A 14,564-nucleotide genomic window follows, 5' to 3' on the forward strand; every position below is an offset into this window, starting at 1 on the left:
CACTAATATTAGATACTAACAAACACACTGACAGGTCAACATTTTCACCTACCTTAGTCACACACTATTGTCTAGAAATATATACATAATATTTATAGGTCCCAGCAATGTTATGGATATACGGGAGTATATAGTTGTTGTTGTTGTTGTTGTTGTTGTTGTTGTTGTTGTTGTTGTTGTTGTTGTTGTTGTTGTTGTTGTTGTTGTTGTTGTTGTTGTTGTTGTTGTTGTTGTTGTTGTTGTTGTTGTTGTTGTTGTTGTTGTTGTTGTTGTTGTTGTTGTTGTTGTTGTTGTTGTACGAGTGTCACTGCACTGGTGACATTTGATGAGCGTGCACTGCCTTGGCTTTATTTGTTTTCACTGTTACCCATAAACATGTCTGTCTGTCTAGCTCTCTGCGTGTCTAGCTCTGTCTCTCTCTCTCTGCTTATCTGTCTATCTGCTTGTCTCTGTCTCAGAGAGTGGCACTTGTGAACCAACAGGTATTACACACGACACGGTCATAAACAAGTGAAAATACATATTACTTGCAAGTCGTGCTTATTTTTTATTTATTATCACACTGGCCGATTCCCACCAAGGCAGGGTGGCCCGAAAAAGAAAATCTTTCACCATCATTCACTCCATCACTGTCTTGCCAGAAGGGTGCTTTACACTACAGTTTTTAAACTGCAACATTAACACCCCTCCTTCAGAGTGCAGGCACTGTACTTCCCATCTCCAGGACTCAAGTCCAGCCTGCCAGTTTCCCTGAATCGTGCTTTCTATGCATTATATCTACAAGCACAGTACGTATAGCACTTTGCCTGGCTTTTTTGGGTTATCCTAGGTAATTTACACTGTGTATAATTGTTGACCAGGTTGTTGGCCTGGTTGACCAGGCAAGCACCAGACGAGCCTGGCCCATGGCTGGGCTCAGAGAGTAGAGACACTCTCGAAACTCTTCAAAGGTAAAGGTATAACAAAGGTATTGGTGAGACAGAGACAGAGATAGACAGAAACATAGAGAGACATAGACAGAGACATAGATACAGACAGACAGATAGAGACAGCCGGCCAGTCAGCCTGCCGAAAACATATTACATGTTCCAGAATTGTTTCTCTTTACGTAGGGCATAGGTTATAAGATATTCTGGTAGGATGACCCTACCAGTGGTACCAAAAATGAAAGTATGTTGCACAAATGTTGCCACAGCACCGTGTCTTCCTTTGCAGATGACACCCGAATCTGCATGACAGTGTCTTCCATTGCAGACACTGCAAAGCTCCAGGCGGACATCAACCAAATCTTTCAGTGGGCTGCAGAAAACAATATGAAGTTCAACGATGAGAAATTTCAATTACTCAGATATGGTAAACATGAGGAAATTAAATCTTCATCACAGTACAAAACAAATTCTGGCCACAAAATAGAGCGAAACACCAACGTCAAAGACCTGGGAGTGATCATGTCGGAGGATCTTACCTTCAAGGACCATAACATTGTATCAATCGCATCTGCTAGAAAAATGACAGGATGGATAATGAGAACCTTCAAAACTAGGGAGGCCAAGCCCATGATGACACTCTTCAAGTCACTTGTTCTATCTAGGCTGGAATATTGCTGCACACTAACAGCACCTTTCAAGGCAGGTGAAATTGCCGACCTAGAAAATGTACAGAGAACTTTCACGGCGCGCATAACGGAGATAAAACACCTCAATTATTGGGAGCGCTTGAGGTTCCTAAACCTGTATTCCCTGGAACGCAGGAGGGAGAGATGCATGATTATATACACCTGGAAAATCTGAGAGGGACTAGTACCGAACTTGCACACGAAAATCACTCACTACGAAAGCAAAAGACTCGTCTGACGATGCACCATCCCCCCAATGAAAAGCAGGGGTGTCACTAGCACGTTAAGAGACCATACAATAAGTGTCAGGGGCCCGAGACTGTTCAACTGCCTCCCAGCACACATAAGGGGGATTACCAACAGACCCCTGGCAGTCTTCAAGCTGGCACTGGACAAGCACCTAAAGTCAGTTCCTGATCAGCCGGGCTGTGGCTCGTACGTTGGTTTGTGTGCAGCCAGCAGCAACAGCCTGGTTGATCAGGCTCTGATCCACCAGGAGGCCTGGTCACAGACCGGGCCGCGGGGGCGTTGACCCCCAGAACTCTCTCCAGGTAAACTCCAGCTTATCGAGGTTTTTGATATATCCTCGACCACTTATGGCCACATTCACCTCAGAGCCTCTAAACTCAGGGTCAGCATCACTTTTCTCTTAAAATGGGAGTGTTAATACTGCATGACATCAGTAAATCCCAGGTGTTTGCTGCGATGTTTGCTCTAGCTGGCACTCAATTGAACTTGTGCTCCCACAAGGTACTAAGTTGTCCCAGATTGTTTTAATACTGCACACACTGAGTGTTAAGACCCATTCTGTGCTGACAAGGCATCTCAGGCCAATCATGCCAAATTTGGAGGCAGGAAAAATAAAACGTAGATCTTCGTTTGAAGCGCTAGCGGTAAGAACGTAGATCTACGTTTGGACAATTAAGAGTTTTTCTGGGAAACCTTTGCATCTGAGAAAAAGAGCTTGAGTACTTAAGAGAGAAAATTAGGGCAGGTCAAATTCCAGGAGATATTTTGCCATTTTTGAACTGTTGTCAGTGATGATGAAAGTATTTCTTCTATTTTGGGTCACCCTGACTTGGTTATACCTGCTGATGTTAAGTTATAACATTACTATCCTGAACTATTGTCGGTGTCCAAAACTTGGTTATACCTGCTGATGTTAAGTTATAACATTACTATCCTGAACTATTGTCGGTGTCCAAAACTTGGTTATACCTGCTGATGTTAAGTTATAACATTACTATCCTGAACTATTGTCGGTGTCCAAAACTTGGTTATACCTGCTGATGTTAAGTTATAACATTACTATCCTGAACTATTGTCGGTGTCCAAAACTATGATCAAATAAACCAGCTATAAATTGAACTACATAAATCCCCTCTACAATTTCAGTGTCTTTGCAAGTTTTTCCTTTGCAAGTTTATTTCCAACTGGGTAAGAGAGTTAATTTTGTTAATATAAAACTATAGTCATGAGACTGCCCAAGTGAGTGAAATTTATATATTATTTTATACTACTTTGTTTGCTTCATTACCTTTATTAGTTTCTTTATTAAGGTTGTATAAGTTAGCTGGTAGTTGGAGTATAAGTTTATTGTCAGCTGATACACGATATATTTGACATTTGTTTACTTTTGAACATTGGCAAAAATCAAACATTTTCCCTACTTTGAGCTCCATTTCAAGGTTCTTTTCTTAGTAAAACCAATCAAAATCACCTCTATTTCTATAAAATGTTTTCTGTTCTATCAAATGAGACCAAGAAAACGAGAATACAACCATAAATACTATACGAAAATAGACCAGAAAGTCGGCATTTTAATTAAAAAAACAGTGAGTTTTTCTTTTCTCATTATGGACTGCGTGCTGCAGGACTTTTTTTGTATGGTGCACACTGACCACACAGACCCATTCTCTCACATGTGGGCCTACCAGCTTTCTCCTGCTTGATTTGAAGCTGCTAGAATTTGAGTATATATACGTCAAACACGGTGGCTCGTAAGACGTATATGTACGACTGAAACAGTCAAAGGGTTAAACTGTCAACCTCTGACTGCATGTATATGTGGTCACTGATGTGTAACTCAGTTTTTGAACTTAAATTTTAAGTGGAAATATATTTTACATGTGCTTTTATAGATGACTGTATTTTTTTTTTTTAACACACTGGCCGATTTCCACCAAGGCAGGGTGGCGCGAAAAATAAAAACTTTCATCATTCACTCCATCACTGTCTTGCCAGAAGGGTGCTTTACACTACAGTTTTTAAACTGCAACATTAACACCCCTCCTTCAGAGTGCAGGCACTGTACTTCCCATCTCCAGGACTCAAGTCCGGCCTGCCGGTTTCCCTGAATCCCTTCATAAATGTTACTTTGCTCACACTCCAACAGCACGTCAGCATTTGTCTCCATTCACTCCTATCAAATACGCTCGTGCATGCTTGCTGGAAGTCCAAGCCCCTTGCACACAAAACCTCCTTTACCCCCTCTCTCCAACCTTTCCTAGGCTGACCCCTTCCCCGCCTTCCCTCCACTACAGATTTATACGTACACTCTTGAAGTAATTCTGTTTTATTCCATTCTCTCTACATGTCTGAACCCTCTTAGCAACACCTCCTCAGCCCTCTGGATAATAGTTTTGGTAATCCCGCACCTCCTCCTAATTTCCAAACTATGAATTCTCTGCATTATATTCACACCACACATTGCCTTCAGATATGACATCTCCACTACCTCCAGCCTTCTCACCTCCAGCCATGCTTCACACCCATATAAGTGTTGGTATAACTATACTCTCATACATTCCCCTCTTTGCTTCCATGGACAAAGTTCTTTGTCTCCACAGAGTCCTAAGTGCACCACTGTAGTTGTATTATAATAATTTCAAAATGTGGATATTATTTATGAAGTTTATGCACAATACTGCATTTGAAATTACAACGTGCAATTTAAATTTACACAGGTTCAATGACGGCTGAATGTCATGTAGGCCTCGGTGAGTCTGACTCTGGCATCTCTACCCATTTTGATGGACACTCCTCCTCCTCGCTGGAGTGTCTTTACCACTCTTCACCTCCAGCCCACCACCAGCAATACTCACACCAACCAGGTCTGTCATAACTTCTTGTTCATGTGAAATATTCGCTTTTGTCCTAATTCAGATTTTTAATATGCAGTGTTTTTCATTAACTTGTTAAAACTCTCAGGATCAAGCATAAAACTGCTAACCCCCCTATAGCTGATTCCCTGTAGTGGTGTGTCCCACCGTGTGTAGTTACTTAGATATGTAATTATATTCTTTTGCTGAGTTTTTACTCTCTAGTCCATGTTTGCAGATTGTGTATTTCATTCCCTAGTCCCCCCATCCCTCCCAAATCACTGAAGGCTTTCCCATTTAACTATTTGACCCCGGTGGTCTGGTGGCTAAAGCTCCCGCTTCACACACGGAGGGCCCGGGTTCGATTCCCGGCGGGTGGAAATTCCGACACGTTTCCTTACACCTATTGTCCTGTTCACCTAGCAGCAAATAGGTACCTGGGTGTTAGTCGACTGGTGTGGGTCGCATCCTGGGGGACAAGATTAAGGACCCCAATGGAAATAAGTTAGACAGTCCTCGATGACGCACTGACTTTCTTGGGTTATCCTGGGTGGCTAACCCTCCAGGGTTAAAAATCCGAACAAAATCTTATCTTATCTTATCCATCTCCAGCAAAAAAACTTATCGTATACCAACCTTGCAGAAGTATAGGTTTAAATCAGGGAACGGGTGATGTTGAAACCCACGTCAAGTGAGTTCTAAAACTCACAGGCCAGTATGTTAACCAGTCAACCAGTATGTTAACCAGTCAACCAGTATGTTAACCAGTCAACCAGTATGTTAACCAGTCAACCAGTATGTTAACCAGTCAACCAGTATGTTAACCAGTCAACCAGTATGTTAACCAGTCAACCAGTATGTTAACCAGTCAACCAGTATGTTAACCAGTCAACCAGTATGTTAACCAGTCAACCAGTATGTTAACCAGTCAACCAGTATGTTAACCAGTCAACCAGTATGTTAACCAGTCAACCAGTATGTTAACCAGTCAACCAGTATGTTAACCAGTCAACCAGTATGTTAACCAGTCAACCAGTATGTTAACCAGTCAACCAGTATGTTAACCAGTCAACCAGTATGTTAACCAGTCAACCAGTATGTTAACCAGTCAACCAGTATGTTAACCAGTCAACCAGTATGTTAACCAGTCAACCAGTATGTTAACCAGTCAACCAGCTGACTCTAATAAGATTCACCCAACTAGGTATACAGTGGACCCCCGCATAACGATTACCTCCGAATGTGACCAATTATGTAAGTATATTTATGTAAGTGCGTTTGTACGTGTATGTTTGGGGGTCTGAAATGGACTAATCTACTTCACAATATTCCTTATGGGAACAAATTCGGTCAGTACTGGCACCTGAACATACTTCTGGAGTGAAAAAATATCGTTAACCGGGGGTCCACTGTATTTCTATATGCTATAGAACTCGCTTGCCATGGTTTAAATCCCACCCTTTCCGTGATTTGTTTGCAGACATGTTATTACGATTTCATGAATTGTGAAGCTTTAAACATTGTCCCAATAAATTCTATTATTGTCAGTTTCATAAGACCATAGAAGACATATTGCTTATATTTCTTGAAGATATATTTATATGTATGATGTGTCATGTATGTTGAGCTTTCATTTTTGATTTTCAATTTGATGAGTGGTATTGGTGAATCATTTTATTAAATGTTACCACATAGGCATCTAGGTCCATGTCCAACTTGATTCCCACACTTGTCTCAATGTTAAATTTATCCTGACAACTCAGATACTACACCTTCTGTTTATCACGGTGTCTTCTTTTAGTCTCTCATAATGCCCAACCCGCTGCATTGCATCTTTCTCATCTTTTCTCACTCCTCGCTGTTCACTTGTATTCATTCCCAAGGAAATCCATCTACTAAAATTTTAACTACACCTTCTGGTGTTTGCTTTGACCTTATCATTCAGGAAATAAGCTGTCAAACTGACTTAATTGTGCTAGTTTCATTCTTGACATATTTGTTAGGTCAGGTAAGATTGGTCAGGAAACAGGACAGGTGTTACCTGACATGGGTTATACGATGACCCACCAAGTTTTTGGTCATCTGACAGAGGCCTTCTGCTGGCTTACCCATTCACCCCTTTAAAAAATTATTATAATTGGATATATTATTATTTTTTTTTATTATCACACTGGCCGATTCCCACCAAGGCAGGGTGGCCCGAAAAAGAAAAACTTTCACCATCATTCACTCCATCACTGTCTTGCCAGAAGGGTGCTTTACACTACAGTTTTTAAACTGCAACATTAACACCCCTACATTAACACCAACTACGTATTAACTTTTGTCTTAAAATTTTCTAATAAATAGAATTCCCTGCCTGTATCTTTCTGATGATGATAGTGATGATGGGGGACAGTTAAATCAAAATTATTGGAAGGTTACATGAACACTATACATTTTGAAATTAATTAGGCTTTGTGGCTCTGCCACTGGTCGGTATCTTCTATCTTGGGTGTGCTGACATCAGAAAATGCAATTGTATTTTCTTTATGCATTTATAAAAATTAGCTGTAAGCACAACTCAAAAGTGGTAAAAAATTGCTAATGAGGACACCAGGTATTTAAGTAACAAAAAAACCATAATAAAATATGAAAATTTTTCAGATGTCAGCTGACACTGCCAGGAAAACACACTTCTCTTTCTCTTTTACTTCCTTTTATGATCCAAAATAAAACTAAATAGACAACTCGAAAATTAAAAACTATTGAGGAGTTCATAAACCATACCCCCGGCCGGGATTGAACCCGCAGTCATAGTCTCAAAACTCCAGCCCGTCATGTTAGCGACTGGACCAGCTAGCCACAATAAGATTCATCCAACTAGGTATATTTCTACACCATAGGAAAGTTAGCACAGGCACCTCTGTGACCACAAATGCAAGTTTTTACAGACGAATCTCCAGCTAGCGTGGCCGTGACGAACTCTACCTCAAGTCCCTTCACTGCCGTCAACATGACTCAAGAAATCGTAATGACACGATTGCAAATAAACCATACCCCCGGCCGGGATTGAACCCGCGGTCATAGTCTCAAAACTCCAGCCCGTTGCGTTAGCCACTAGACCAGCTAGCCACAATAAGATTCATCCAACTAGGTATATTTCTACACCATAGGAAAGTTAGCACAGGCACCTCTGTGACCACAAATGCAAGTGGCTAACGCGACGGGCTGGAGTTTTGAGACTCTATGACCGCGGGTTCAATCCCGGCCGGGGGTATGGTTTATTTGCAATCGTGTCATTACGATTTCTTGAGTCGAGGAGTTCATGTGCAAATAAATTATTCTCAATACATTTTGAATGCATAAATGCAAATGGAGGGTTATACTGTAATACAGCAATGACAAGAGTACAAAGCCACACTTGGCATTGTAGCCCGAGAGCCATTTGCTCTCAGGCTACTTCACATTATTACATTACTCCCTCATTTTCACACCTGGCTCAAAAAATGTATAAAAAACTGCATTTCCTTTACTGAAATGTTTAAATTGGCTATATTTTTCTGTTGTACAGCATACTCTGGAAAGGAATCACTTGTTTTGCACTTGAAAAATGTTACAAACTTCCATTGTTCTCAAATAGTTTATACATTAATTATCTTTTGATTCATTTGGACTCGTTATCTGATGTTGAGTTGCACAGTCGACTAGGTGGTGACTTTTGTGGTCGCCAGCCAGTCAACTCCTGATCTTAAATTTTAATTAATATAATTTGTTTTACTGATGAACATATTGTTAGAAGGAAAATTGCTTTAATTCCATGATTCACTAGTTGTGAGAATAAGTCTTTTGCAAGTATGAAAGTGCTTTGAAGCTGATATTTATATGGTAAAGCGTGTCCTTTTCTTGGCTTGCGTTTGCCACAGTGGCAGTGCCATGGTTTATCATGATTTGCCCTCTTGCTATATGCACAACAGAATCACGGTCGCGGCCCCCTTTCCCCGCACGCTGTGGCCGTGCTGCCACCAATCCCAGCAGCAGGTGAGTGCCTCTATCCAAGGCAGTAATGGTAATCTTAAGGCTTTTCCCGTGAAGCTTACTAACAAGATATAGCTTTACTCTGCATACTCACTTGCCTGAAAATTCTCTTCGGAAACATTCAAATAATATTTGATATATTGATTATTTTACGTCTCGTTTGTTTTATTCTTGCATTGCTCTGTCTGATTCGAATGTTTGTTTAATTTAGCCTTACTAATATGCCACTTGCAAGATGATGGTATGCAGAATGGCACTCAACCTTTCTCAACGTTGCCAGATACATGTATCATTTTACATAAAAAGGATAATATACAGTGCATAAACTTTTTTTTATAAATAAACTGTTGTATGAAGAGACCAAGGCAAGGAAACAATGTAATGTCCAGCACTTGGTCAGAAATATCTTAATTGTTGATTTGCAAGAGCATTGAGTCCAATAATCACACATTTTTTATGCTTTTGTCATATATTTAGTTACTGTACTAATACAGCACTCACTTGTTTATATTAATAGCAATTAATGTTTAAAGAAAATTTTATTATTTTTAAGGGTAATTATAGTCTTCAGTAAGAAATTATGGATCATTTATCATAGTTAAGATTGTATTTACTTTAAGCAGTAGCACACATGGCACTCTTGCACTGAGTAACCTGCCTCTCTCTGCATGGACTACTCTTGTTATATTTTGAAGCAGTGTGGTGACACAAGACTTTTTTGTACTTAGTCTAATATTGGTGACACAAGACTTGTTTTGTATTTATACAACTTTTATTTCTTTTGTGCAGTTTACAAAATGTGGTTCACATGTAATAAATATTAAGCACAAAAGAAAGCCACTAGCATGCTGTGCATTTCAGGTTCAATATTGGTGATACAAGACTTTTTTGTACTTAGCCCAATATTAGTGACGCAAGACCTTTTTGTAATTAGTATAATATTGGTGACACAAGATTTTCTGTACTTACTACAGTGTTGGTACATCCACCTGGCTTCCTTGCTTGCAGACACCTCCTCCCTGTACTTACTACAGTGTTGGTACATCCACCTGGCTTCCTTGCTTGCAGACACCTCCTCCCTGTACTTACTACAGTGTTGGTACATCCACCTGGCTTCCTTGCTTGCAGACACCTCCTCCCTGTACTTACTACAGTGTTGGTACATCCACCTGGCTTCCTTGCTTGCAGACACCTCCTCCCTGTACTTACTACAGTGTTGGTACATCCACCTGGCTTCCTTGCTTGCAGACACCTCCTCCCTGTACTTACTACAGTGTTGGTACATCCACCTGGCTTCCTTGCTTGCAGACACCTCCTCCCTGTACTTACTACAGTGTTGGTACATCCACCTGGCTTCCTTGCTTGCAGACACCTCCTCCCTGTACTTACTACAGTGTTGGTACATCCACCTGGCTTCCTTGCTTGCAGACACCTCCTCCCTGTACTTACTACAGTGTTGGTACATCCACCTGGCTTCCTTGCTTGCAGACACCTCCTCCCTGTACTTACTACAGTGTTGGTACATCCACCTGGCTTCCTTGCTTGCAGACACCTCCTCCCTGTACTTACTACAGTATTGGTACATCCACCTGGCTTCCTTGCTTGCAGACACCTCCTCCCTGTACTTACTACAGTGTTGGTACATCCACCTGGCTTCCTTGCTTGCAGACACCTCCTCCCTGTACTTACTACAGTGTTGGTACATCCACCTGGCTTCCTTGCTTGCAGACACCTCCTCCCTGTACTTACTACAGTGTTGGTACATCCACCTGGCTTCCTTGCTTGCAGACACCTCCTCCCTGTACTTACTACAGTGTTGGTACATCCACCTGGCTTCCTTGCTTGCAGACACCTCCTCCCTGTACTTACTACAGTGTTGGTACATCCACCTGGCTTCCTTGCTTGCAGACACCTCCTCCCTGTACTTACTACAGTATTGGTACATCCACCTGGCTTCCTTGCTTGCAGACACCTCCTCCCTGTACTTACTACAGTGTTGGTACATCCACCTGGCTTCCTTGCTTGCAGACACCTCCTCCCTGTACTTACTACAGTGTTGGTACATCCACCTGGCTTCCTTGCTTGCAGACACCTCCTCCCTGTACTTACTACAGTGTTGGTACATCCACCTGGCTTCCTTGCTTGCAGACACCTCCTCCCTGTACTTACTACAGTGTTGGTACATCCACCTGGCTTCCTTGCTTGCAGACACCTCCTCCCTGTACTTACTACAGTGTTGGTACATCCACCTGGCTTCCTTGCTTGCAGACACCTCCTCCCTGTACTTACTACAGTGTTGGTACATCCACCTGGCTTCCTTGCTTGCAGACACCTCCTCCCTGTACTTACTACAGTGTTGGTACATCCACCTGGCTTCCTTGCTTGCAGACACCTCCTCCCTGTACTTACTACAGTGTTGGTACATCCACCTGGCTTCCTTGCTTGCAGACACCTCCTCCCTGTACTTACTACAGTATTGGTACATCCACCTGGCTTCCTTGCTTGCAGACACCTCCTCCCTGTACTTACTACAGTGTTGGTACATCCACCTGGCTTCCTTGCTTGCAGACACCTCCTCCCTGTACTTACTACAGTGTTGGTACATCCACCTGGCTTCCTTGCTTGCAGACACCTCCTCCCTGTACTTACTACAGTGTTGGTACATCCACCTGGCTTCCTTGCTTGCAGACACCTCCTCCCTGTACTTACTACAGTGTTGGTACATCCACCTGGCTTCCTTGCTTGCAGACACCTCTTCCCTGTACTTACTACAGTGTTGGTACATCCACCTGGCTTCCTTGCTTACAGACACCTCCTCCCTGTACTTACTACAGTGTTGGTACATCCACCTGGCTTCCTTGCTTGCAGACACCTCCTCCCTGTACTTACTACAGTGTTGGTACATCCACCTGGCTTCCTTGCTTGCAGACACCTCCTCCCTGTACTTACTACAGTGTTGGTACATCCACCTGGCTTCCTTGCTTGCAGACACCTCCTCCCTGTACTTACTACAGTGTTGGTACATCCACCTGGCTTCCTTGCTTGCAGACACCTCCTCCCTGTACTTACTACAGTGTTGGTACATCCACCTGGCTTCCTTGCTTGCAGACACCTCCTCCCTGTACTTACTACAGTGTTGGTACATCCACCTGGCTTCCTTGCTTGCAGACACCTCCTCCCTGTACTTACTACAGTGTTGGTACATCCACCTGGCTTCCTTGCTTGCAGACACCTCCTCCCTGTACTTACTACAGTGTTGGTACATCCACCTGGCTTCCTTGCTTGCACACACCTCCTCCCTGTGTTTTTCTACTCTATACTGCCTTCTACAAACTTTTTGTATATATTTTTTCACATATCCCATAACATCACTTCTAATATTGCTTTATTGCCAGAATGTTTGCATTTGGCTTCCTTGCATCATTTATATAGCTCACCTGAAGGTACTTGGCATGTGTACATCTGGACATCGTCAATACACCGTCTTGTTTAAAAAAAGACCTGCTTTTCCTTCAAAAGATTTTGGGATAGAGATCTAGAATCGAGAGCAAAACAATATATCTCGCCAGTAGAAAAACTGATGGAAATCATAACTATTTTTGGGTATAATGTTATGTATTTTATGTTTTACTGCTGTGTAAGGTTGGGTATATGTTACATATAGAATGGATATCAGGTAGTCATGGAATTCCTGTAGAATGGTTGATCAACTAGGTTATCGTTGTGTGCAGTCGATAGGCCTTCATAACTATGAGTTTTCTTTTGAAGAATTGCACTTTTGCTCCAGCAATATATTTTATTCTGTACCTAGAAAGTTAAAGATGCATGTTTACGCTTATGTGAGTTTTTTGGGGGGCATGGGTGGGGAGGGGGGAGGGTTTGTTAGTTGCAGGTTTTGAGTTGTGTGGATCATTCCATGCAAGGAGTGTTGGAGGCTCAATCCTTCGTCAGCTAATCACGGCCTGCATGCCTCTCTGATCAACCAGGCTACTGAGAGTGTCAGAAATCTGAAATATTTTGGGCCACAGATATTGACAGTGTTTATGGCACATTTGCTTTTCATTGGGTCTCCTTTTCAGGCCCAAGTCTAAGACTAGGCTGTTGTTGCAATGATTCCTGCAACCATAAACAGATACAGTAAACTCTTGATTTAATGGGGGAGGGGGAATGGGTGGCTAGTATGATAGATGTTTTGCACTGATCATAATAACAGGCAGTTCTGTAACCAGTGGAGTTTCTCATTTCCAAAATGATTAATGCAGCAGATTTTGTCCTGGCCACCATTTAAGACTGTTGAATTGCGATCCATTAAATTGATAATTAACTGTATATGTAGAACTACTCTCAAGAATACCTAAGATTCTTGAGAAAATTTGTAAGGTGTAATTTTATGAAGTGAATTACTTGATAAAGGCCCAGTTTTATATTTAGGGTTTAAATTCCCAAATGATCCAAAACTGATAAAAAAAATTTTTATTACCTAAAACACAATTATATAAGCATCAGAAACAGTTACGATAGTGTAACCATCGAAAGTGATCATTATGCTAAGAGTACATTGGGCACGTTGAATGCAGATTAAATTTGTGTTGGAATTCACAATTTCACATTCCACTATTATAAAAGGTTTATTAGACATTTGGGAGTGGACGTGTCAGCGGATGGGTCTATGAAAGATGAGGTGAATCATAGAATTGATGAGGGAAAAAGAGTGAGTGGTGCACTTAGGAGTCTGTGGAGACAAAGAACTTTGTCCTTGGAGGCAAAGAGGGGAATGTATGAGAGTATAGTTTTACCAACGCTCTTATATGGGTGTGAAGCGTGGGTGATGAATGTTGCAGCGAGGAGAAGGCTGGAGGCAGTGGAGATGTCATGTCTGAGGGCAATGTGTGGTGTGAATATAATGCAGAGAATTCGTAGTTTGGAAGTTAGGAGGAGGTGCGGGATTACCAAAACTGTTGTCCAGAGGGCTGAGGAAGGGTTGTTGAGGTGGTTCGGACATGTAGAGAGAATGGAGCGAAACAGAATGACTTCAAGAGTGTATCAGTCTGTAGTGGAAGGAAGGCGGGGTAGGGGTCGGCCTAGGAAGGGTTGGAGGGAGGGGGTAAAGGAGGTTTTGTGTGCGAGGGGCTTGGACTTCCAGCAGGCATGCGTGAGTGTGTTTGATAGGAGTGAATGGAGACAAATGGTTTTTAATACTTGACGTGCTGTTGGAGTGTGAGCAAAGTAACATTTATGAAGGGATTCAGGGAAACCGGCAGGCCGGACTTGAGTCCTGGAGATGGGAAGTACAGTGCCTGCACTCTGAAGGAGGGGTGTTAATGTTGCAGTTTAAAAACTGTAGTGTAAAGCACCCTTCTGGCAAGACAGTGATGGAGTGAATGATGGTGAAAGTTTTTCTTTTTCGGGCCACCCTGCCTTGGTGGGAATCGGCCAGTGTGATAATAAAAAAAATATATTAGACAGGATGCAAGGTGAATAAAATGGGTGAATTTTTTTTTTGTCTGGAAGGGATTTCACATTCAGCAAGCCATGGTGATTTGTTCAAGCAAAATTTCTTAATGCAAATCTTTGTAAAATGAGGAATGGCTGTAATGGATTTTGAGTGAAGAAATATAAGAAGAATGATCATGTGGTAGGCCTTGTGTTTAATTCCCATATCCCTTACCTTAAACTCTGATGTTTTTTGCTGCTGTTTGTTTTCTGTCTTTCTAACTTGAGCATAGTAAAGGCTATCTTATTGTAGTGTGAGTTATGCTATTACCAGATGGCAGCATGATCATCTAACCCAACTATGTTATTGCAAGGAATTCTAAATATTTTTAATTAAC

General features: G+C 41.8%; 1 protein-coding gene across 2 annotated transcripts in view; it reads left to right on the top strand.

Moving 5' to 3' along the window:
- LOC128685531 (rap guanine nucleotide exchange factor 2) overlaps positions 1–14,564 on the top strand; it is a 104,965-nt gene that overhangs the window by 86,828 nt on the left and 3,573 nt on the right. Inside the window, exons 19-20 of one of the 2 annotated variants that reach the window (XM_070080316.1) lie at positions 4,582–4,728; positions 8,673–8,736. In XM_070080316.1, coding sequence (XP_069936417.1) covers positions 4,582–4,728; positions 8,673–8,736 — 211 coding nt within the window. The remainder of the gene's footprint in view (positions 1–4,581; positions 4,729–8,672; positions 8,737–14,564) is intronic. The other variant, XM_070080317.1, reaches the window with a different exon arrangement.

The sequence above is a fragment of the Cherax quadricarinatus genome, unplaced genomic scaffold (assembly GCF_038502225.1).
Source record: "Cherax quadricarinatus isolate ZL_2023a unplaced genomic scaffold, ASM3850222v1 Contig319, whole genome shotgun sequence".
Taxonomy (NCBI): domain Eukaryota; kingdom Metazoa; phylum Arthropoda; class Malacostraca; order Decapoda; family Parastacidae; genus Cherax; species Cherax quadricarinatus.